The 27,025-nt window shown below is 37.6% G+C and overlaps 1 protein-coding gene across 4 annotated transcripts in view; it reads right to left on the bottom strand.

Moving 5' to 3' along the window:
- LOC127842625 (F-BAR and double SH3 domains protein 2-like) overlaps positions 1–27,025 on the bottom strand; it is a 97,502-nt gene that overhangs the window by 44,581 nt on the left and 25,896 nt on the right. For all 4 annotated transcript variants that reach the window (XR_008031797.1, XM_052372215.1, XM_052372217.1 and 1 more), the window contains exons 5-12: positions 24,351–24,495; positions 23,915–24,051; positions 23,501–23,564; positions 21,811–21,939; positions 21,126–21,248; positions 20,022–20,117; positions 19,436–19,576; positions 17,444–17,530 (exon numbers count right to left, since the gene is read on the bottom strand). Coding sequence is in view for 3 of the 4 variants with exons in the window: in XM_052372215.1 (XP_052228175.1) it covers positions 17,444–17,530; positions 19,436–19,576; positions 20,022–20,117; positions 21,126–21,248; positions 21,811–21,939; positions 23,501–23,564; positions 23,915–24,051; positions 24,351–24,495 (922 nt within the window). In the remaining variant the exon portion in view is untranslated. The remainder of the gene's footprint in view (positions 1–17,443; positions 17,531–19,435; positions 19,577–20,021; positions 20,118–21,125; positions 21,249–21,810; positions 21,940–23,500; positions 23,565–23,914; positions 24,052–24,350; positions 24,496–27,025) is intronic.

Below are 27,025 nucleotides of genomic sequence, written 5' to 3'. Positions count from 1 at the left end.
CAAGTCATTGGTATATGTGACCTGGTACAAGTGTGTGCTGATGTGAGACACTATTAGCACATGCCTGTGCTGGGAAACATGGCCAAATATCTTCAAAATGAATGGAAACGTTGAAACAACAAGTCATTGGTATATGTGACCTGGTACAAGTGTGTGCTGATGTGCCACAATAATAGCACATGCCTGTGCTGGGAAACATGGCCAAATAACTCGAAAGTGAATGGAAATGTTGGAACAACAAGTCATTGGTATATGTGGCCTGGTACAAGTGTATGCTGATGTGAAACAATATTTGCACATGCCTGTGCTGGAAAACATGGCCAAATATATTCAAAGGAAAATGTTAGACCAACAAGCAATTGGTATATGTGACCTGGTACAAGTGTGTGCTGATGTGAGACAATATTAGCACATGCCTGTGCTGGGAAACATGGCCAAATATCTTCAAAGTGAATGGAAATGTTGAAACAACAAGTCATTGGTATATGTGACCTGGTACAAGTGTGTGCTGATGTGAGACAATATTAGCACATGCCTGTGCTGGGAAACATGGCTAAATATCTTCTTAGTGAATGGAAATGTTGAAACAACAAGCCATTGGTATATGTGACCTGGTACAAGTGTGTGCTGATGTGAGACAATATTAGCACATGCCAGTGCTGGGAAACATGACCAAATATACTCAAAGGAAAATGCTAGACCAACAAGTAATTGGTATATGTGACCTGGTACAAGTGTGTGCTGATGTGAGACAATATTAGCACATGCCTGTGCTGGGACACATGGCCAAATATCTCGAAAGTGAATGGAAATGTTGGAACAACCAGTTATTGGTATATGTGACCAGGTACAAGTGTGTGCTGATGTGAGACAATATTAGCACATGCCTGTGCTGGGAAACATGGCCAAATATATTAAAAGGAAAATGCTAGACCAACAAGCAATTGGTATATGTGACCTGGTACAAGTGTGTGCTGATGTGAGACACTATTAGCACATGCCTGTGCTGGGAAACATGGCCAAATATCTTCAAAGTGAATAGAAATGTGAAACAACAAGTCATTGGTATATGTGATCTGGTACAAGTGTGTGCTGATGTGAGACAATATTAGCACATGCCTGTGCTGAGAAAATGGCAAAATATCTTCAAAATGAATAGAAACGTTGTAACAACAAGCCATTGGTATATGTGACCTGGTACAAATGTGTGATGATGAGAGACACTATTAGCACATGCCTGTGCTGGGAAACATGGCCAAATATCTTCAAAGTGAATAGGAAATGTTGGAACAACAAGCCATTGGTATATATGACCTGATACAAGTGTGTGCTGATGTGAGACAATATAAGCACATGCCTGTGCTGGGAAACATGGCCAAATATCTTCAAAGTAAATGGAAATGTTAAAACAACAAGTCATTGGTATATGTGACCTTGTATAAGTATGTGCTGATGTGAGACAATATTAGCACATGCCTGTGCTGGGAAACATGGCCAAATATCTTCAAAGTGAATGGAAATGTTGAAACAACAAGTCATTGGTATATGTGACCTGGTACAAGTGTGTGCTGATGTGAGACACTATTAGCACATGCTTGTGCTGGGAAACATGGCCAAATATCTTCAAAGGAAAATGCTAGACCAACAAGCAATTGGTATATGTGACCTGGTACAAGTATGTGCTGATGTGAGACACTATTAGCACATGCCTGTGCTGGGAAACGTTGCCAAATATCTTCAATATGAATGAAAACGTTGAAACAACAAGTCATTGGTATATGTGACCTGGAACAAGTGTTTGCTGATGTGAGACAATATTAGCACATGCCTGTTCTGGGAAACATGGCCAAATATCTTCAAAGTGAATGGAAATGTTGAAACAACAAACCATTGGTATATGTGGCCTGGTACAAGTGTGTGCTGATGTGAGACAATATTAGCACATGCCTGTGCTGGGAAACATGGCCAAATATATTCAAAGGAAAATGCTAGACCAACAAGCAATTGGTATATGTGACCTGGTACAAGTGTGTGCTGATGTGAGACAATATTAGCACATGCCTGTGCTGGGAAACATGGCCAAATATCTTCAAAGTGAATGGAAATGTTGAAACAACAAGTCATTGGTATATGTGACCTGGTACAAGTGTGTGCTGATGTGAGACAATATTAGCACATGCCTGTGCTGGGAAAATGGCCAAAAATCTTCAAAATGAAAGGAAACGTTAGAACAACAAGCCATTGGTATATGTGACCTGGTACAAGTGTGTGCTGATGAGAGACACTATTAGCACATGCCTGTGCTGGGAAACATGGCCAAATATCTTCAAAGTGAATAGGAAATGTTGAAACAACAAGTCATTGGTATATGTGACCTGGTACAAGTGTGTGCTGATGCGAGACAATATTAGCACATGCCTGAGCTGGGAAACATGGCCAAATATCTTCAAAGTGAATAGAAATGTTGAAACAACAAGTCATTGGTATATGTGATCTGGTTCAAGTGTGTTCTGATGTGAGACAATATAAGCACATGCCTGTGCTAGGAAAATGGCAAAATATCTTCAAAAGGAATGGAAACATTGGAACAACAAGCCATTGGTATATGTGACCTGGTACAAGTGTGTGCTGATGAGAGACACTATTAGCACATGTATGTGCTGGGAAACATGGCCAAATATCTTCAAAGTGAATAGGAAATGTTGGAACAACAAGCCATTGGTATATATGACCTGATACAAGTGTGTGCTGATGTGAGACAATATAAGCACATGCCTGTGCTAGGAAACATGGCCAAATATCTTCAAAGTGAATGAAAATGTTGAAACAACAAGTCATTGGTATGTGTGACTTGGTACAAGTGTGTGCTGATGAGGGACACTCTTAGCACATGCCTGTGCTGGGAAACATGGCCAAATATCTTCAAAGTGAATGGAAATGTTGAAACAACAAGTCATTGGTATATGTGACCTGGTACAAGTATGTGCTGATTTGAGACAATATTAGCACATGCCTGTGCTGGGAAACATGGTCAAATATCTTCAAAGTGAATGGAAATGTTGAAACAACAAGTCATTGGTATATGTGACCTGGTACAAGTGTGTGCTGATGAGAGACACTATTAGCACATGCCTGTGCTGGGAAACATGGCCAAATATCTTCAAAGTGAATGGAAATGTTGAAACAACAAGTCATTGGTATATGTGACCTGGTACAAGTTAGTGCTGATGTGAGACACTATTAGCACATGCCTGTGCTGGGAAACATGGCCAAATATCTTCAAAGTGAATGGAAATGTTGAAACAACAAGTCATTGGTATATGTGACCTTGTACAAGTGTGTGCTGATGAGAGACACTATTAGCACATGCCTGTGCTGGGAAGCATGGCCAAATATCTTCAAAGTGAATGGAAATGTTGAAACAACAAGTAATTGGTATATATGACCTGGTACAAGTGTGTGCTGATGAGAGACACTATTAGCACATGCCTGTGCTGGAAAACATGGCCAAATATCTTCAAAGTGAATGGAAATGTTGAAACAACAAGTCATTGGTATATGTGACCTGGTACAAGTGTGTGCTGATGTGAGACACTATTAGCACATGCCTGTGCTGGGAAACATGGCCAAATATCTTCAAAGTGAATAGAAATGTGAAACAACAAGTCATTGGTATATGTGATCTGGTACAAGTGTGTGCTGATGTGAGACAATATTAGCACATGCCTGTGCTGAGAAAATGGCAAAATATCTTCAAAATGAATGGAAACGTTGGAACAACAAGCCATTGGTATATGTGACCTGGTACAAATGTGTGATGATGAGAGACACTATTAGCACATGCCTGTGCTGGGAAACATGGCCAAATATCTTCAAAGTGAATAGGAAATGTTGGAACAACAAGCCATTGGTATATATGACCTGATACAAGTGTGTGCTGATGTGAGACAATATAAGCACATGCCTGTGCTGGGAAACATGGCCAAATATCTTCAAAGGGAATGGAAATGTTGAAACAACAAGTCATTGGTTTATGTGACCTTGTATAAGTATGTGCTGATGTGAGACAATATTAGCACATGCCTGTGCTGGGAAACATGGCCAAATATCTTCAAAGTGAATGGAAATGTTGAAACAACAAGTCATTGGAATATGTGACCTGGTACAAGTGTGTGCTGATGTGAGACACTATTAGCACATGCTTGTGCTGGGAAACATGGCCAAATATCTTCAAAGGAAAATGCTAGACCAACAAGCAATTGGTATATGTGACCTGGTACAAGTATGTGCTGATGTGAGACACTATTAGCACATGCCTGTGCTGGGAAACGTTGCCAAATATCTTCAATATGATTGAAAACGTTGAAACAACAAGTCATTGGTATATGTGACCTGGAACAAGTGTTTGCTGATGTGAGACAATATTAGCACATGCCTGTGCTGGGAAACATGGCCAAATATCTTCAAAGTGAATGGAAATGTTGAAACAACAAACCATTGGTAAATGTGGCCAGGTACAAGTGTGTGCTGATGTGAGACAATATTAGCACATGCCTGTGCTGGGAAACATGGCCAAATGTATTCAAAGGAAAATGCTAGACCAACAAGGAATTGGTATATGTGACCTGGTACAAGTGTGTGCTGATGTGAGACAATATTAGCACATGCCTGTGCTGGGAAACATGGCCAAATATCTTCAAAGTGAATGGAAATGTTGAAACAACAAGTCATTGGTATATGTGACCTGGTACAAGTGTGTGCTGATGTGAGACAATATTAGCACATGCCTGTGCTGGGAAAATGGCCAAAAATCTTCAAAATGAAAGGAAACGTTAGAACAACAAGCCATTGGTATATGTGACCTGGTACAAGTGTGTGCTGATGAGGGACACTATTAGCACATGCCTGTGCTGGGAAACATGGCCAAATATCTTCAAAGTGAATAGGAAATGTTGAAACAACAAGTCATTGGTATATGTGACCTGGTACAAGTGTGTGCTGATGCGAGACAATATTAGCACATGCCTGAGCTGGGAAACATGGCCAAATATCTTCAAAGTGAATAGAAATGTTGAAACAACAAGTCATTGGTATATGTGATCTGGTTCAAGTGTGTTCTGATGTGAGACAATATTAGCACATGCCTGTGCTAGGAAAATGGCAAAATATCTTCAAAAGGAATGGAAACATTGGAACAACAAGCCATTGGTATATGTGACCTGGTACAAGTGTGTGCTGATGAGAGACACTATTAGCACATGTATGTGCTGGGAAACATGGCCAAATATCTTCAAAGTGAATAGGAAATGTTGGAACAACAAGCCATTGGTATATATGACCTGATACAAGTGTGTGCTGATGTGAGACAATATAAGCACATGCCTGTGCTAGGAAACATGGCCAAATATCTTCAAAGTGAATGAAAATGTTGAAACAACAAGTCATTGGTATGTGTGACTTTTCCTATGGTATTTACATTTCGCAGTTGGTACGTTATGCCAGAGCATGTTCGTGTATTAAAGATTTTAATGATCGTAATCTAATATTAACTAAAAAATTGCTAAAACAAGGCTTTTTGTATCATAACTTAAGAAATAAATTTGCTAGATTTTACTCTAAGTATGGTGATTTAATTTCAAAATATAATGTTTCTTTAAAATGGCATTTAAATAATGGAATCTCCCATCCATCATTTTACGGAGATGTTTTGAAGCGTGTCCGCAAATTAAAATATGTTAAACCAAATGTTCATATTAAACTTTTCAATTTAATTAACTTGTTTTTATCAAAAGGATACGATGCTTATGTACTTAAAAACACGTGTTTGATGGTTTTCGATTCACTATATCTTTCTTCCCTTAAAATTTGGAATCATTAGTGATATTATAGGCATTTTTCACTGTTGAATAAAATTGTGTCATTGTGTCGTATGAACAAATCTGCATGAATACTACATTATAGGCATTTGTCACTGTTGAATAAAATTGTGTCATTGTGTCGTATGAACAAATCTGCATGTAAACTACATTTGGACTCAAATCGTACATCAAATCATTTCTGTCTTCAGTTGTCAAAACACCTATATACTGTTTGATTCCAATAATGTCGCTTTAATGGAATTACCATTTGTATTCATTTGCTTCTTAATATTAAATCACGTAAACTTGTTTTATTAGTAGCACAGCCCGATTAATATTTTTATTTAGTACTACCCTTGGAATTTGTTCACGTCATTATGTCATTATGGATTTTTGTGACGTCATACGACCGACTTTCCCAGTTGTAATCTACATGCATAGGTCATTGGGTTTATAACGTTCCATTTTATTTATATTTTCTCTCTGATAGGCGTTTCTTGTTTGATTTAATTATTTTTAATTTGTTTAGCAGTCACATAAACAACCAAGCTATGTAATATGGAATTTTTACACCCATTATTGCTGCTTCTTCCTTTATTTGCGCGATGATTATCTGAGATATTAACTCTATGATTCTACATTCTCAAATCTTTTCTATAAAGAAGGAATGTAGTTGACAATTGTTAATAGTTTTATTTGATCGTTCGTCAAAAAGTTGTAATTCTGTTACTCTTGTATCTTCAATGCAATTGAGTAATTAAATAGTAATTAAATTGAATGCGTTTTAATTCCCTTTTATTATTGTTTAATTTGAGTTACAATGCTATGACGTTAAATTTTATTTACACTTGAATGTATTATGAATATTGCTGGGCCAAGTGTGAGGTTGAGCGCTCTATAACCAGGTTTAAACCCCCAATGCTTTGCATTGACCGTTCCAAGGCGGTGACCCCAGCTTTATTCATATTTTGTGTTTATGTTGGTTTGTATTGTGCTGTATTGTGCTGTTTTGTACTGTTTTGGCAATCGGTCACTTGCCTTAAATAAAGGACCAACTAATTGTTTTTAATGAAAATTCAATACTGCTCCAGCAGCTGGAGTTTCACTTCTTTATATTGGTACAAGTGTGTGCTGATGAGGGACACTATTAGCACATGCCTGTGCTGGGAAACATGGCCAAATATCTTCAAAGTGAATGGAAATGTTGAAACAACAAGTCATTGGTATATGTGACCTGGTACAAGTATGTGCTGATGTGAGACAATATTAGCACATGCCTGTGCTGGGAAACATGGTCAAATATCTTCAAAGTGAATGGAAATGTTGAAACAACAAGTCATTGGTATATGTGACCTGGTACAAGTTAGTGCTGATGTGAGACACTATTAGCACATGCCTGTGCTGGGAAACATGGCCAAATATCTTCAAAGTGAATGGAAATGTTGAAACAACAAGTCATTGGTATATGTGACCTTGTACAAGTGTGTGCTGATGCGAGACACTATTAGCACATGCCTGTGCTGGGAAGCATGGCCAAATATCTTCAAAGTGAATGGAAATGTTGAAACAACAAGTAATTGGTATATATGACCTGGTACAAGTGTGTGCTGATGAGAGACACTATTAGCACATGCCTGTGCTGGGAAACATGGCCAAATATCTTCAAAGTGAATGGAAATGTTGAAACAACTAGTCATTGGTATATGTGACCTGGTATAAGTGTGTGCTGATGTGAGACAATATTAGCACATGCCTTTGTTGGGAAACATGGCCAAATATCTTCAAAATGAATGTAAATGTTGGAACAACAAGCCATTGGTATATGTGACCTGGTACAAGTGTGTGCTGATGAGAGACACTCTCAGCACATGCCTGTGCTGGGAAACATGGCCAAATATCTTCAAAGTGAATGGAAATGTTGAAACAACAAGCCATTGGTATATATGACCTGATACAAGTCTCTGCTGATGTGAGACAATATTAGCACATGCCTGTGCTGGGAAACATGGCCAAATATCTTCAACGTGAATGGAAATGTTGAAACAACAAGTCATTGGTATATGTGACCTGGTACAAGTGTGTACTGATGAGAGACACTATTAGCACATGCCTGTGCTGGGAAACATGGCCAAATATCTTCAAAATGAATGGAAATGTTGAAACAACAAGCCATTGTTCTATGTTACCTGGTACAAGTGTGTGCTGATGTGAGACACTATTAGCACATGCCTGTGCTGGAAAACGTGGCCAAATATCTTCAATATGAATGGAAACGTTGAAACAACAAGTCATTGGTATATGTGACCTGGTACAAGTGTGTGCTGATGTGAGGCAATATTAGCACATGCCTGTGCTGGGAAACAGGGCCAAATATCTTCAAAGTGAATGGAAATGTTGAAACAACAAGTCATTGGTATATGTGACCTGGTACAAGTGTGTGCTGATGTGAGACAATATAAGCACATGCCTGTGCTTGGAAAATGGCCATATATCATCAAAATGAACGGAAACGTTGGAACAACGAGCCATTGGTATATGTGACCTGGTACAAGTGTGTGCTGATGAGAGACACTATTAGCACATGCCTGTGCTGGGAAACAAGGCCAAATATCTTCAAAATGAATAGGAAATGTTGAAACAACAAGTCATTGGTATATATGACCTGATACAAGTGTGTGCTGATGTGAGACAATATTAGCTTATGCCTGTGCTGGGAAACATGGCCAAATATTTTCAAAGTGAATGGAAATGTTAAAACAACTAGTTATTGGTATATGTGACCTTGTACAAGTGTGTGCTGATGAGAGACACTATTAGCACATGCCTGTGCTGGGAAACATGGCCAAATATCTTCAAAGTGAATGGAAATGTTGAAACAACAAGTCATTGGTATAAATGACCTGGTACAAGTGTGTGCTGATGAGAGACACTATTAGCACATGCCTGTGCTGGGAAACATGGCCAAATATCTTCAAATTGAATGGAAATGTTGAAACAACAAGTCATTGGTATATGTGACCTGGTATAAGTGTGTGCTGATGTGAGACAATATTAGCACATGCCTGTGCTGGGAAACATGGCCAAATATCTTCAAAATGAACGTATATGTTGGAACAACAAGCCATTGGTATATGTGACCTGGTACAAGTGTGTGCTGATGTGAGACAATATTAGCACATGCCTGTGCTGGGAAACATGGCCAAATATCTTCAAAGTGAATGGAAATGTTGAAACAACAAGTCATGGGTATATGTGACCTGGTACATGTTTGTGCTGATGTGAGACACTATAAGCACATGCCTGTGCTGGGAAAAATGGCCAAATATCTTCAAAGTGAATGGAAATGTTGAAACAACAAGCCATTATTATATGTTACCTGGTACAAATGTGTGCTGATGTGAGACACTATTAGCACATGCCTGTGCTGGGAAACATGGCCAAATATCTTCAATATGAATGGAAACATTGAAACAACAAGTCATTGATATATGTGACCTGGTACAAGTGTGTGCTGATGTGAGACAATATTAGCACATGCCTGTGCTGGGAAACATGGCCAAATATCTTCAAAGCAATTGGTATATGTGACCTGGTACAAGTGTGTGCTGATGTGAGACAATATTAGCACATGACTGTGCTGGGAAACATGGCCAAATATCTTCAACATGAATGGAAACGTTGGAACAACAAGCCATTGGTATATGTGACCTGGTACAAGTGTGTGCTGATGTGAGACAATATAAGCACATGCCTGTGCTTGGAAAATGGCCATATATTATCAAAATGAATGGAAACGTTGGAACAACAAGCCATTGGTATATGTGACCTGGTACAATTGTGTGCTGATGTGAGACAATATAAGCACATGCCTGTGCTGGGAAACATGGCCAAATATCTTCAAAGCAATTGGTATATGTGACCTGGTACAAGTGTGTGCTGATGTGAGACAATATTAGCACATGACTGTGCTGGGAAACATGGCCAAATATCTTCAAAATGAATGGAAACGTTGGAACAACAAGCCATTGGTATATGTGACCTGGTACAAGTGTGTGCTGATGTGAGACACTATTAGCACATGCATGGTCTCGGAAACATGGCCAAATATCTTCAAAAAGAATAGGAAATGATGGAACAACAAGCCATTGGTATATATGACCTGATACAAGTGTGTGCTGATGTGAGACAATATAAGCACATGCCTGTGCTGGGAAACATGGCCAAATATCTTCAAAGTGAATGGAAATGTTGAAACAACAAGTCATTGGTATGTGTGACCTGGTACAAGTGTGTGCTGATGAGAGACACTATTAGCACATGCCTGTGCTGAGAAACAAGGCCAAATATCTTCAAAGTGAATGGAAATGTTAAAACAACAAGTCATTGGTATATGTGACCTGGTACAAGTATGTGCTGATGTGAGACAATATTAGCACATGCCTGTGCTGGAAAACATGGCCAAATATATTCAAAGGAAAATGCTAGACCAACAAGCAATTGGTATATGTGACCTGGTACAAGTGTGTGCTCATGTGAGCAATATTAGCACATGCCTGTGCTGGGAAACATGGCCAAATATCTTCAAAGTAAATGGAAATGTTGAAACAACAAGTCATTGGTATATGTGACCTGGTACAAGTGTGTGCTGATGTGAGACAATATTAGCACATGCCTGTGCTGGGAAAATGGCCAAATATCTTCAAAATGAATGGAAATGTTGGAACAACAAGCCATTGGTATATGTGACCTGGTACAAGTGTGTGCTGATGAGAGACACTATTAGCACATGCCTGTGCTGGGAAACATGGCCAAATATCTTCAAAGTGAATAGGAAATGTTGAAACAACAAGTCATTGGTATATGTGACCTGGTACATGTGTGTGCTAATGTGAGACAATATTAGCACATGACTGTGCTGTGAAACATGGCCAAATATCTTCAAAGTGAATAGAAATGTTGAAACAACAAGTCATTGGTATATGTGATCTGGTACAAGTGTGTGCTGATGTGACACAATATTAGCACATGCCTGTGCTGGGAAAATGGCAAAATATCTTCAAAATGAATGGAAATGTTGAAACAACAAGTCATTGGTATATGTGACCTGGTATAAGTGTGTGCTGATGTGAGACAATATTAGCACATGCCTGTGCTGGGAAACATGGCCAAATATCTTCAAAATGAACGTATATGTTGGAACAACAAGCCATTGGTATATGTGACCTGGTACAAGTGTGTGCTGATGTGAGACAATATTAGCACATGCCTGTGCTGGGAAACATGGCCAAATATCTTCAAAGTGAATGGAAATGTTGAAACAACAAGTCAGGGGTATATGTGACCTGGTACATGTTTGTGCTGATGTGAGACACTATTAGCACATGCCTGTGCTGGGAAACATGGCCAAATATCTTCAAAGTGAATGGAAATGTTGAAACAACAAGCCATTGTTATATGTTACCTGGTACAAATGTGTGCTGATGTGAGACACTATTAGCACATGCCTGTGCTGGGAAACGTGGCCAAATATCTTCAATATGAATGGAAACATTGAAACAACAAGTCATTGGTATATGTGACCTGGTACAAGTGTGTGCTGATGTGAGACAATATTAGCACATGCCTGTGCTGGGAAACATGGCCAAATATCTTCAAAGCAATTGGTATATGTGACCTAGTACAAGTGTGTGCTGATGTGAGACAATATTAGCACATGACTGTGCTGGGAAACATGGCCAAATATCTTCAAAATGAATGGAAACGTTGGAACAACAAGCCATTGGTATATGTGACCTTGTACAAGTGTGTGCTGATGTGAGACAATATAAGCACATGCCTGTGCTTGGAAAATGGCCATATATCATCAAAATGAATGGAAACGTTGGAACAACGAGCCATTGGTATATGTGACCTGGTACAAGTGAGTGCTGATGAGAGACACTATTAGCACATGTATGTGCTGGGAAACAAGGCCAAATATCTTCAAAATGAATAGGAAATGTTGAAACAACAAGTCATTGGTATATATGACCTGATACAAGTGTGTGCTGATGTGAGACAATATTAGCACATGCCTGTGCTGGGAAACATGGCCAAATATCTTCAAAGTGAATGGAAATGTTGAAACAACAAGTTATTGGTATATGTGACCTTGTACAAGTGTGTGCTGATGAGAGACACTATAAGCACATGCCTGTGCTGGGAAACATGGCCAAATATCTTCAAAGTGAATGGAAATGTTGAAACAACAAGTCATTGGTATATATGACCTGATACAAGTGTGTGCTGATGAGAGACACTATTAGCACATGCCTGTGCTGGGAAACATGGCCAAATATCTTCAAAGTGAATAGGAAATGTTGAAACAACAAGTCATTGGTATATGTGACCTGGTACATGTGTGTGCTAATGTGAGACAATATTAGCACATGACTGTGCTGGGAAACATGGCCAAATATCTTCAAAGTGAATAGAAATGTTGAAACAACAAGTCATTGGTATATGTGATCTGGTACAAGTGTGTGCTGATGTTACACAATATTAGCACATGCCTGTGCTGGGAAAATGGCAAAATATCTTCAAAATGAATGGAAATGTTGAAACAACAAGTCATAGGTATATGTGACCTGGTACATGTTTGTGCTGATGTGAGACACTATTAGCACATGCCTGTGCTGGGAAACATGGCCAAATATCTTCAAAGTGAATGGAAATGTTGAAACAACAAGCCATTGTAATATGTTACCTGGTACAAATGTGTGCTGATGTGACACACTATTAGCACATGCCTGTGCTGGGAAACGTGGCCAAATATCTTCAAAGTGAATGGAAATGTTGAAACAACAAGTCATTGGTATATGTGACCTGGTACAAGTGTGTGCTGATGAGAGACACTCTAAGCACATGCCTGTGCTGGAAAACATGGCAAAATATCTTCAAAGTGAATGGAAATGTTGAAACAACAAGTCATTGGTATATGTGACCTGGTACAAGTATGTGCTGATGTGAGACAATATAAGCACATGCCTGTGCTGGGAAACATGGCCAAATATCTTCAAAGTGAATGGAAATGTTGAAACAACAAGTCATTGGTATATGTGACCTGGTACAAGTGTGTGCTGATGAGAGACACTATTAGCACATGCCTGTGCTGGGAAACGTGGCCAAATATCTTCAATATGAATGGAAACTTTGAAACAACAAGTCATTGGTATATGTGACCTGGTACAAGTGTGTGCTGATGTGAGAAAATATTAGCACAGGCCTGTGCTGGGAAACATGGCCAAATATCTTCAAAGTGTATGGAAATGTTGAAACAACAAGTCATTGGTATATGTGACCTGGTACAAGTGTGTGCTAATGTTATACAATATTAGCACATGCCTGTGCTGGGAAACATGGCCAAATATCTTCAAAATGAATGGAGTTGTTGGAACAACAAGCCATTGGTATATGTGACCTGGTACAAGTGTGTGCTGATGTGAGACAATATTAGCACATGCCTGTGCTGGGAAACATGGCCGAATATCTTCAAAGTGAAAGGAAATGTTGAAACAACAAGTCATTGGTATATGTGACCTGGTACAAGTGTGTGCTGATGAGAGACAATATTAGCACATGCCTGTGCTGGGAAACATGGCCAAATATCTTCAAAGTGAAAGGAAATGTTGAAACAACAAGTCATTGGTATATGTGACCTGGTACAAGTGTGTGCTGATGAGAGACACTATGAGCACATGCCTGTGCTGGAGATCATGGCCAAATATCTGCAAAGTGAATGGAAATGTTGAAACAACAAGTCATTGGTATATGTGACCTGGTACAAGTGTGTGCTGATGAGAGACACTATTAGCACATGCCTGTGCTGGGAAACATGGCCAAATATCTTCAAAGTTAATGGAAATGTTGAAACAACAAGTCATTGGTATATGTGACCTGGTACAAGTTTGTGCTGAAGTGAGACAATATTAGCACATGCCTGTGCTAGGAAACATGGCCAAATATCTTCAAAGTGAACAGAAATGTTGAAACAACAAGCCATTGGTATATGTGACCTGGTACAAGTGTGTGCTGATGTGAGACAATATTAGCACATGCCTGTGCTGGGAAACATGGCCATATATCTTCAAAGTGAATGGAAATGTTGAAACAACAAGCCATTGGTATATGTGACCTGGTACAAGTGTGTGCTGATGTGAGACACTATTAGCACATGCCTGTGCCGGGAAACATGGCCAAATATCTTCAAAATGAATGGAAATGTTGAAACATTAAGTCATTGGTATATGCGACCTGGTACAAGTGTGTGCTGATTTGAGACAATATTAGCACATGCCTGTGCTGGGAAACATGGCCAAATGTCTTCAAAGTGAATGGAAATGTTGAAACAACAAGTCATTGGTATATGTGACCTGGTACAAGTGTGTGCTGATGTGAGACAATATTAGCACATGCCTGTGCTGGGAAACATGGCCAAATATCTTCAAAATGAACGTATATGTTGGAACAACAAGCCATTGGTATATGTGACCTGGTACAAGTGTGTGCTGATGTGAGACAATATTAGCACATGCATGTGCTGGGAAACATGGCCAAATATCTTCAAAGTGAATGGAAATGTTGAAACAACAAGTCATGGGTATATGTGACCTGGTTCAAGTGTGTGCTGATGAGAGACAATATTAGCACATGCCTGTGCTGGGAAACATGGCTAAATATATTCAAAATGAACGTATATGTTGGAACAACAAGCCATTGGTATATGTGACCTGGTACAAGTGTGTGCTGATGTGAGACAATATTAGCACATGCATGTGCTGGGAAACATGGCCAAATATCTTCAAAGTGAATGGAAATGTTGAAACAACAAGTCATGGGTATATGTGACCTGGTTCAAGTGTGTGCTGATGAGAGACAATATAAGCACATGCCTGTGCTGGGAAACATGGCCAAATATCTTCAAAGTGAATGGAAATGTTGGAACAACAAGCCATTGGTATATGTGACCTGGTTCAAGTGTGTGCTGATGTGAGACAATATTAGCACATGCCTGTGCTGGGAAACATGGCCAAATATCTTCAAAGTGTATGGAAATGTTGAAACAACAAGTCATTGGTATATGTGACCTGGTACAAGTGTGTGTTAATGTTATGCAATATTAGCACATGCCTGTGCTGTGAAACATGGCCAAATATCTTCAAAATGAATGGAGTTGTTGGAACAACAAGCCATTGGTATATGTGACCTGGTACAAGTGTGTGCTGATGTGAGACAATATTAGCACATGCCTGTGCTGGGAAACATGGCCTAATATCTTCAAAGTGAAAGGAAATGTTGAAACAACAAGTCATTGGTATATGTGACCTGGTACAAGTGTGTGCTGATGAGAGACAATATTAGCACATGCCTGTGCTGGGAAACATGGCCAAATATCTTCAAAGTGAAAGGAAATGTTGAAACAACAAGTCATTGGTATATGTGACCTGGTACAAGTGTGTGCTGATGAGAGACACTATGAGCACATGCCTGTGCTGGAGATCATGGCCAAATATCTGCAAAGTGAATGGAAATGTTGAAACAACAAGTCATTGGTATATGTGACCTGGTACAAGTGTGTGCTGATGAGAGACACTATTAGCACATGCCTGTGCTGGGAAACATGGCCAAATATCTTCAAAGTGAATGGAAATGTTGAAACAACAAGTCATTGGTATATGTGACCTGGTACAAGTTTGTGCTGAAGTGAGACAATATAAGCACATGCCATGGCCAAATATCTTCAAAGTGAACAGAAATGTTGAAACAACAAGCCATTGGTATATGTGACCTGGTACAAGTGTGTGCTGATGTGAGACAATATTAGCACATGCCTGTGCTGGGAAACATGGCCAAATATCTTCAAAGTTAATGGAAATGTTGAAACAACAAGTCATTGGTATATGTGACCTGGTACAAGTTTGTGCTGATGTGAGACAATATTAGCACATGCCTGTGCTGGGAAACATGGCCTTATATCTTCAAAGTGAACGGAAATGTTGAAACAACAAGACATTGGTATATGTGGCCTGGTACAAGTGTGTGCTGATGTGAGACAATATTAGCAAATGCCTGTGCTGGGAAACATGGCCATATATCTTCAAAGTGAATGGAAATGTTGAAACAACAAGCCATTGGTATATGTAACCTGGTACAAGTGTGTGCTGATGTGAGACACTATTAGCACATGCCTGTGCCGGGAAACGTGGCCAAATATCTTCAAAATGAATGGAAATGTTGAAACAACAAGTCATTGGTATATGCGACCTGGTACAAGTGTGTGCTGATTTGAGACAATATTAGCACATGCCTGTGCTGGGAAACATGGCCAAATGTCTTCAAAGTGAATGGAAATGTTGAAACAACAAGTCATTGGTATATAAGACGTGGTACAAGTGTGTGCTGATGAGAGACAATATTAGCACATGCCTGTGCTGGGAAATATGGCCAAATATCTTCAAAGTGAATGGAAATGTTGGAACAACAAGCCATTGGTATATGTGACCTGGTTCAAGTGTGTGCTGATGAGAGACAATATTAGCACATGCCTGTGCTGAGAAACATGGCCAAATATCTACAAAGTGAATGGAAATGTTGGAACAACAAGCCATTGGTATATGTGACCTGGTTCAAGTGTGTGCTGATGAGAGACAATATTAGCACATGCCTGTGCTTGGAAATATGGCCAAATATCTTCAAAGTCAAAGGGAAATGTTAGAACAATAAGTCATTGGTATATGTGACCTGTTACAAGTGTGTGCTGATGTGAGACAATATTAGCACATTCCTGAGCTAGGAAATATGGCCAAATATCTTCAATTTGAATACAAATAAGAAAGAAGATAGAAACCACAAGTCCTTGGTATATGTGACCTGTTACATGTGTGTGCTAATGTGAAGCAATATTAGCACATGAATGTGCTTGGAAACATCACAGTGAAAGGGAGAAACTATGCAGTCTTATAACATGCTTAAAGAGTTGAACTAGAGAATTTAAATGGAATCATGAGGTCTAGATTCACAATAAAACAATGAAAGTTTTGAATAATTGTTATGGCTATTTTACACTGTTTGAGACAGAGAATTATTGCTTTTAAATCACAGATATTGCCCCCAAATAAACACAGAAAACATTGAATAAATAGTTGTATCATAACAAAAACAATGGATATTATCATCAAGACTCTGAGGTTTAACAGTGAAACTATCGGAACTGATAAAGAAATGCTCCTAAATTCAGTAGCGTCATACTTAACCATCAGGCCTGTAATGATCAGGTATTATACAAAACTCATGATCCATTTTACCCTTGTTCTGGGAAAAGTGGGCTGTATGCATGTGTGTATGTGTCATCCCAGATAAACTTGTGCATTCCAAACAGGCTTATCACTTTCCGCCTAAACTGGATATTTTATTAGAAAAAAACTCTTTTAAATGAAAAATTACATAAAAGCATAAAGTGTTGTCCCTGATAAGCCTTTGCAGACTGCAAAAGCTAATATGGGACGACACTTTACACACACGCATTAAGCCCAGTTTTCATTTTATACCTCAGCCTGGCGTATCAGCTGCTGTAGCTCCTCTCGACGGACCTCTGGATCTTGCGTGATCCCCTCTGTGGATCCACTCACTGAGACCTGCAAAAAGGCACATGTTTATAAACACATGTATGGTACCTATTGCTCGATTGGTTATTGTCCACTCAGCTACTACTTTTAAGTACTGCACATAATCGTAAGTATAAAACAAAGTACCCGGGATATAAAAATATACTAAATGTACCCCAAAGTACAGCCAGCTGCCTTAAACTGAAAATTCCGTACCCTGGCAGTGTACATTGTACTATACTTAAGTAGTACCCGAGATGAAAACAGCCAATAGAGCATTAATGACATGTTCACACTATGTATAGGCTGGATCTTATGATCTGGGTGGTAATGCTTTTGTGTTTGTCTGCAATCATTAACTTTTTTTAAAATGCATTGATTGTTTCTATTATCTTGTGTTTATATATGACTACAGAGAAACAATAAAGGAAACGACAAGTTGCTGGTGCACAGGATGGATTTCTTGATGGAATTTTAATGAATTTAGGTTCAGGCAGTCAGAAATATTTGACTGAATTATACATGAGAGGTTCTATGAAGGGTTTTGGTTTAAGTTTAACAAGTAAGCAAAGTTGAAATATCATATCACATAAGAGGTATATTTTAGTAATGATAGTAACAATACACCCTTTTTGTCATTAACATTTGAGGCTTTATAATGCATCAATCTGCTATGCACTCTTTGCATTGCCTGGGCATCTGCTAATTTTAACAACTAAAAAAAGGTTTATTGTCATTATTATAGCAAATAAGCATGTAAGATGCTGCCTTCAATAAACACATAACGTCCCAGTGGAAGCCTTCTAATTGTTTATTCCTTAGCATTTTGAAGTCTTAGTAAAACAAGAGATGTGTTTGTCAGAAACACAATGCCCCCTATTGCGTTGCTTTGAAGCCATAAATTTGGCCTTTGACCTTGAATGATGACCTTGACCTTTAGCCACTCAAAATGTGCAGCTCCATGAGATACACATGCATGCCAAATATCAAGTAGCTATCTTCAATATTCAAAAAGTTATGACCAAACTTAAACGAAAGTTAAAGTTTTAGGAACGAAAAATACAATGATATTTGACCTTTGTTCTTCAAGGATGACCTTGACCTTGACTTTTCACCACTCAAAATGTGCAGCTCCATGATACATTTGCATGCTAAATATGAAGTTGCTATCTTCAATATTGCAAAAGTTATAAAAGTTTAACCAAGGTTGAAGTTTTGTGACACACACATACAATGACACAATGACAGACAGACAGACAGAGGGACAGACAGGCCAAAAACAATATAAAAAAGATCAATGTTAAGGTCAAAATGAAGTAAGGTGATAAGGGTGTGTCGACAGTGGTCAAAGGCAAATGCCAGACAGATGGACTAAAATATACCAACATGCTGCAGGGGTTTCTTAAAGTTCACCTTTTTTACATTTTACATGACCCAAACCTAGATTAACACAAAGAGGGCATAATTATGGATAAGTGAACCCCGGGCTTCATTTTACTTGATCAAACAGCTTTTCGTTTGTTAACACACTGGGTAAATGGCCAGCAAATTTAATTGTTATGCTATGAGGCCTATGGTATTTTCATGAGTAGGCAAAGATCTAGAGCAAAATCACACAATGCTGTGCCCAGAGTCCCCATGCAATCCCTCTGGAATGGGCTTAACAAAAAGAGCAAAAATCTTTTGAAATTTGACATATTTTTGCCAAAATTTAATGGCAAATGATCAGACTATGCTTTATTACATGAGTTGCAAGTGTTAGACTAAGAAATTATCTGGATGCAGGAATTTATTAGAAAATGCCACTTTATTTCTCTTGCTTTCCACCCTGCCCATTTAAGCAGCACTTAAGTACCATTTGTTACCCCAGATCTTAACCTACATGACCCTATCTGGTCAGAATGCACTCAAAATTGCCCAGTCTGGCATGCTAACCTTTTCCCCTGAGCCAAGAACCCTGACTGCCTTCTGTAAGTCCTTGAGAGACCTGGTTTCTTTGGCTATCTTGGTGGCCCACTTCCTGGCTTCCTTGTCCAGGTGATGTGCACCATTGTACTCCTTGGATATTCTATTGCACTGAAAATGCACACAAAAATTACCAAAAGTAACTGGGTAATAGCAAACTGATTTCTTTTGAAACACTGGTGGTGTGTATCCTTTGGATGTACAAGAAAATTACCAGAAAGAAGGATTCTGAAAACTTGTTTAATGCAAACAACTTTTTTACATTGATTCTACAGTTTGGCTAAATTCAAACAATACAAGGAAGCATACATTGTTTTGGATCTTGAAATTAAATGTTGAACAAAACTTAAATTAATTATCATGGCATCAACAAGACTCAATGGCACTATGTTAACACAAATAAAAAATAATTTATGATTTCTTTCAACAAGTACACAAATTACAGATATATTAGATAGCTAATAGCACACAAAGGAATAATCTATTTCTAATAATTATGTTAATTTCTAATAATTACATAATTGAACAAAACTAAATATATTCAAACTATATTCACCTTGTCTTGCATACAGGGTTCAAATTCATATTGCACAAGATTGGTAAACATATTGTTATTGTAGAGAAAACACTTCAGGTCAAAGTCACGATTTATCTGAAAACAAAACAAAATTTCTAGCAATTTTCTTTTAATTTAAATTCAAACAAGATGCGTTTGTGAAACACAATGTCCCCCTATATGATGTTTGACCTTGAAGGATGACCTTGACCTTGTGAAGGATGACCTTGACCTTTCACCACTCAAAATGTGCAGCTCCATGAGATACACATGCATGCCAAATATCAAGTTGCTATCTTCAATATTGCAAAAGAATTCATAAAATAAGCGATTTGGGCCACATATATTTGACCTTTGACCTTGAAGGATGACCTTGACCTTTCACCACTCAAAATGTGCAGCTCCATGAGATGCACATGCATGCCAAATATCAAGTTGCTATCTTCAATATTGCAAAAGTATTTATAAAATAAGCGATTTGGGCCACATATATTTGACCTCTGACCTTGAAGGATGACCTTGACCTTTCACCACTTAAAATGTGCAGCTCCATGAGATACACATGCATGCCAAATATCAAGTTGCTATCTTCAATATTGCAAAAGTATTCATAAAATGAGCGATTTTGGCCACATATATTTGACCTCTAACCTTGAAGGATGACCTTGACCTTTCACCACTCAAAATGTGCAGCTTCATGAGATACATATGCATGCCAAATATGAAGTTGCTATCTTCAATATAGCAAAAGTTATTGCAAAATGTTAAAGTTGGCGCAAACAGACCAACAGACCAACGGACCAACAGACAGACAGGGCAAAAACAATATGTCCCCCACTACTATAGTGGGGGACATAAAAATGCTTTGTAAAGATGCTAAATGTGGTCGCAAATTTATCTGTAATCTTGTTTTGAATTTTATGTAACAAATGATGTCTTGGAAAGGAATACTGCTGATAAAAAGGTTTATTTAATTTACCCAGTAATCGCAATTAAGATGAAAACATACAGATAAGAAACATGTATTCATTCATAAAAATAGAAAAAAAACACCTGGAACATACTGATGTTTAATCATTTTATCTAACAACTGAAGTTGTGTACCATGGCAGTCTGTTCTACTATTCGATTGCATGATCGATTCTCATAGCAACTTATTTCCTGGGCTGTGTTGCCATATATGGCAAAGTACTCCTGAATACGCTCAAATATTTCACCGTCCAATACCTAAAAATTGTGAAGAGAAATTAACATTAAGATCATTTAACTAAGTACACTAATTACATGAAACATCTTTGTATATTTCCTGTAAGTGTTCAGAAAAAAAATCAAAAAAGGTACACTTTGAAATTCAATTGACACTAAACTTCACCCACAAGACTAAATGTACTAAATAGACCGTATTTTGGAACACAGCTTTTCCCTAGGTATGAACAACTTTTTAGGATATGCACTTGTCTTGTGTCACATGATGATTGCATTATTCGGACAAAAGATCTGAGGTAATTTTAGGATAAATGATGACACAAAATCACATGGATTTTATGCACTTTTGTTGGTATCCGATGTAACTTAGAGAATATCAGTTTTCACTGAGTTTCAAATAACATCTATTTTCTGTAAGGTACAAAAATCAATATTCAATTGTCAACTTAAGAAAACACATCAACTTGATTATAAGAGCATTGAAAAAGAAAATAAATAAAATATGCTAAATAAAACAACTGTTACATTAGAAAACAAACTAAACTTGAAATTGACTATACTCTAGAGCCCTGTATTTCCATACCTCAATGAGATTGGGAAGGTCGGTGCTGTAGTAGCGTACATTGTGTGCATTGGAGGCGGCCATGCAGAGCAGGTACTCGTTGCGCGAGTCCGTGGAGCGGGATTCGCAGGACTCCATCCGTGATTTCAACTGCAATTGTAACATCAACAGAATTTTCCTCAAGACATACCATAGTTTATACTGGCAAATGGTACCATACCCAATTTGATTTTTTAACAATTTTCTAATATGGGGGTCAACATTTCCTAAACACCATGCCCCATACTCCGCTTTATAGCCACACAGCAGCTATATTAGAGACAAGGTTATATTTTGAATGTTAAGACCACAGTGACCTTGACTTTTGACCTAGTGACCTCACACCATGTTTGATTGTAGATCTCAATGAGATGCATGCACATGTGAAGTTTAAAGAACATAGACCCAAGAGTTTTCATTTTATGATCAAGGTTAAAGTTTTGGGACAGACACACACATACAATGACAGACAGACAGACAGGCCAAAAACAATATACCCCCTGATCATTCAATCTGGGGGCATAAAAAAACACGAAGGGTAGGGTCTTTTTTTATTCAAGGCAATTATCCTCATATCTATACATCTGTGAAGTTTCATGTTGAAATCTTGTATCGTATCTGAGATATAGCCCTGAAATGTAACATCATACAAAATCAACAAAGGACAAACTCTTATTTAAGAAAAGGTAGGGTTATGATTCTTGAGCATGGCACTTCTTTTCATTGATCTCTAGACAACCATGAAGTTTCATGTTTAAATATTGTATCGTACTTGAGATATAGCCTTGAAATGTTATATTATACAAAAATAATAACGGGCAAGAACTCTTATTTAAGAAAGTGTAGGGTTATGGTTCTTAAGCATGGCCATTCTGCACATCGATATCAATACACCCATGAAGCTACATGTTGAAATTTGTTTGATATCTTAAATATAGCCCTGAAAAGTGACATCATACAAATAAAACATAGGGCAATAACTCTTGTTTAGAAAGAAGAGGGTTATGGTTCTTGTGCAGAGCACTTCTCCTCATTGAAATATACATGTGTATACACCCTTGAAGTTTCATGTTGATATCTTTTAAATTCCTTGACAGACGTACGGACCGACTGACAGACCACCCTTTTGATGGGGGATAACAAATAAATAAAGGACTTTAAAAGACCCATGATGAGCTTTTATGTTACTTGTGTTTTAACTAAACCTCAAACCACAATTCATATCAGTTACTAATAACTGGTAAGGGAAGTATTGCTTTTCAACATTATGAAATCTCGGACATGCTGTCTGATGGACATCCCTTATAATAACGTATGTTGGTCAAAAACAAAAAGTCTTGGTCTAACATAATTCTAAATAAGAATGGTCATAAATGGAACTGCCTGTTGTTTATTGATTGACCAATATCAGCTTTTTCCAAAAATGAACAGTAACATATAATTTCTTTTAAATTTAAGCTGTAATTGCAGAAAAAAGGAATTAATATACATGTAATTGCCTTGTAAATCCAAGCTCTTAAACCAAAAAGTATTTTTAATATGAACTTACAACACTGGTAATTGAAAGATATCATTAATTAACAATGATGTCAATAATAACCAAGAAACTAACAAAGAGGTCTTGATTTCTATTAATCCTACTTGAACACATCACACAACGGTGCAACCATACCTTTGCATAATTCTTTTGAAGGCTTGCTAATGAGGTAAATATTCCTTTTGACTTTCGGTTAAGTCTGAAATGCAATAAAAAACGTTCACCTATCTAAATTGTTTTTATATTTAAGTCTTCAAATTATAATCAGTTTGTTTGACTTACCATATACACATCAACAACTTTTACATACACTCTCTTTTGGGGTTATATATCACGTGTATATTGGTTAAATGATAGGGCCTTCAAAATTTGCAAAAAAGAAGATTAACAAATTGCCTTAACAGAAATATTGTAAAAGCTAAGATGGCAAAAAAATCAAAACAACTGAAGAAATAACAAAATTTGCAAAGAAGGAGGTTAACAGACTGCCTTTACAGGAATGGAATATTGTAAAAGTTAAGATGAAAAACAATAAAAAGAATCACACACTTTTCTTCTGCGTCGCGTGCCTTGGCCCGGGCGTCATATGCTTGTGCTTCATCAACATTGTAGACTTTCTGTGTTTTCACCATCTCCCCTACCGTCTGTTGGACCTCTCCCTGCATGGTTGTCAGCTGTGGCATTACCTGAAAAAGGTACGAATATGGGCCTTGCTCTGGGAAAAAACAGGGTTTAATGCATGTGCGTTAACTAGCTTATATTCATATAAAATCTGAGAATGAAATGGTTCTGGCAAGTTTACTTTAAGTTTACTAAAATGTAATAAGTAATAACTATGAGCAATAGATCCTTTTTATCATAACCTACAAATTATACTCAAATTGTGTAACATTGTTCATGACAAAGAAAGTGATGCTCATGGCTCAATCTTTCATGGCTGGTAATGCTAACAAAATAGTCCAAATGCAAACCTCAGGGTACTCACTTTTTTCAAGCACTGCTGTTTATTAGTTTTCAGTGGTTTGATTGGCTCCGAGATGGAGTCGAGGTAGATTTCTGCAGCCTGCAGTCGCTTCTTGGCCAATATGTCCGTCTCCTCTAAAATCACACGCCACACGGCCATTGCCGTTCTACAAGAGACAAAATACTTTTATTTTTGTTACCATTCACCTGAAAAATTGTATTAACCATAGTAATGAACAAAATCCTTGATGTGTGATTCATGGCATGACATAGGTCCAAAATCTTTTTATATCCTCAAACTTAAGGCAACTAGACATGTCCCTGTAAGATATGGATATCAGGTCGTTGCACTTTTAATTCCTCTATAACCATTTACAAATACTTTTGCCAGAATTTTGCTGTATTCCTATATTAACAAGGTGCAAACTGCATTATGTCCCTTAACAGCTGACAAGGTGCAAACTGAATTATGTCCCTTAACAGCTGACAGGGCTACTCACAATAATGTGAGCATATGTTGGAAGACTGACATACTCTTCTGGCTTAAAATGAATAAAATACAGTTTGACAAAGATTGCTTTAAAAATGTAGTAGTTGAGCACATAAGCCTTAAAATGTAATTTTAAAAGAAGGGCAATAACTCCTAAAAAATCAACCACTAAACCTTAATAATATGCCGCATAGCACTTGGAGGCCACTATTATGCAAAAATTATAACTAAACCCCAAGCAAAATGTGTGTGTACAGCGCAAAAAAGCTTTTCCATGTTATTTTAAACAAAGGGCATTAACTTCTTCTGTATAACTTCATCCCGTAACTTTGAAAATAATTATGCGCTGCAGCACTTGGAGATAATAATTCTTTAAAAGATTGAACAAAATACATGCAAAATGTAAGTGGTTTTGTGCGCAGAAAAGTGTGACCGACGGAAGCATGCTCACAAGCACACACACTCAAATACAGTAGAATTGCAATAACTCGAGCTGGCGATTTCTCGAAAACTGGCGATAACTCGAGCATTAAAGGAAGTCCCTAGCATTTTCCTTTAATTTCTATATAAAAATACCCACAATAACTCAAACATGCGATTTTCGATAACTGGAGGATGTGTGCCGGTCCCTGAAAGGCATTTCACACCTAATTAACTGGCAATTATTCGAGGACACTTTCTCGTCTGGTCAGTGCTAAAAATATTCCAGTTGTGAAAACAGCGCAATCAAGCAGACAAAAGACACTCGATTAGGTGTTAAGTTAGTTGCAGTTTGAGAATCACTGCAAATTGTCATCCTTTGAGAAACACTGCAAATTGCCACCGAAGCGCTAGATGTAGTACGCCGATTCTTTCAAGCAACGCCTAACACAGACCGGGAACTAAAGATGCTCTGCTGGTTGTCGCGAAACGTCTTCCGCCATCAGTTCCGGGAAGCAAGTGGGTTGCCATAATATTTTATTCTAGACTTTGCCTAACAAGAGTTTGACTGAATGAACATAAAATAAAAAGTGTGTAGTGATAATGTTGTTTTTAGTTGTTTTTTTTCTTCATGCGCATGTACGTGCCTTGTGTGCTTTTTTAATATGCTACATGAACATTGAATAATTTGATGGAATATTTGTTATTATATATGTGTTTTGTGTGTATGTTGAATTAATTAAACGAATTTACGATAATCCTTATTGTTTTGTTTATTATACTGTAACCTTAAGCGATTTTTACAAAGCCTTTTTTCTCTAGCACCGTCTAACATGTAAATAAAGTGTTTGCGGTCAGAAATTGAGCATCATCAACCGAGACAGTGAAAACAAATAATACCATGGATTACTAGAAACCAGCGATTACTCGAGCATCCAGGTCAGTTCCGTGCTTCTTTGAGTTATCGCAGTTTTACTGTAGACAGAAAAACGCCTACCATTTCTACATCCCTATGCCTTCTGGCAACGGATTTAAAGAAATTAAGAGAAATAATTGTCTACCATATTCATCTAAACACCACTTTATAAATGAATAAAATCATCAAATAACAGTTTTATTCTTTCACTATTAAAATTTTCTGGAAAAATAATCTTAATGAAAAGTCAATCAATTCATGCTAATTGATATTAAAATGATTGAAACTCAAAGCCAAACAAAGATAAATACAACAGAATTTTGACTAAGAATAAAAAAAGTTCCTTCATCTTAATAAAGTCACCGTATTTGTAAGCTAAAATGCTGTCTGACTGAAAACAAGATGCCAGATTGGAGATTGAAAACAGGATGTGAAGCCAGATAACTAGAATTCTGATAAATAATGTTTGGACAGTTTCTTATTTATTATAGTTTCTTGTAGTCAGAGAGCAAACTCAAACCTACGCCTGTAAAATTTCCCTATCTGTCAAATAAATCATCTTACCGTTGATTTCAATAAATCAAGAAACCTTGCCATTAAAAAAATAAAGATTCAAAGAAGAATGTATGCATTACATTCAAAAAAGCAAAATAATAGTAATAAATGAATACAAAATCTAGAAATGTGTTAATCCCCATAGTGCATGTTGGACAATGTCAAATACATTACATATTCTACAGCAGACAAATAATCAAAGGGCGAAACTGAACACGCACAATATTGGAAAAATACATTTTTTGGTAGGGAAACAGACAATTTAAAGGACCATAATTCTGCCAATCTCATTGCAGCCAAGATTCCCTTGTTTCCA

Source organism: Dreissena polymorpha, chromosome 8, assembly GCF_020536995.1.
Source record: "Dreissena polymorpha isolate Duluth1 chromosome 8, UMN_Dpol_1.0, whole genome shotgun sequence".
Classification (NCBI taxonomy): Eukaryota; Metazoa; Mollusca; class Bivalvia; order Myida; family Dreissenidae; genus Dreissena; species Dreissena polymorpha.
This window is presented reverse-complemented; position numbering and strand designations above follow the sequence as displayed.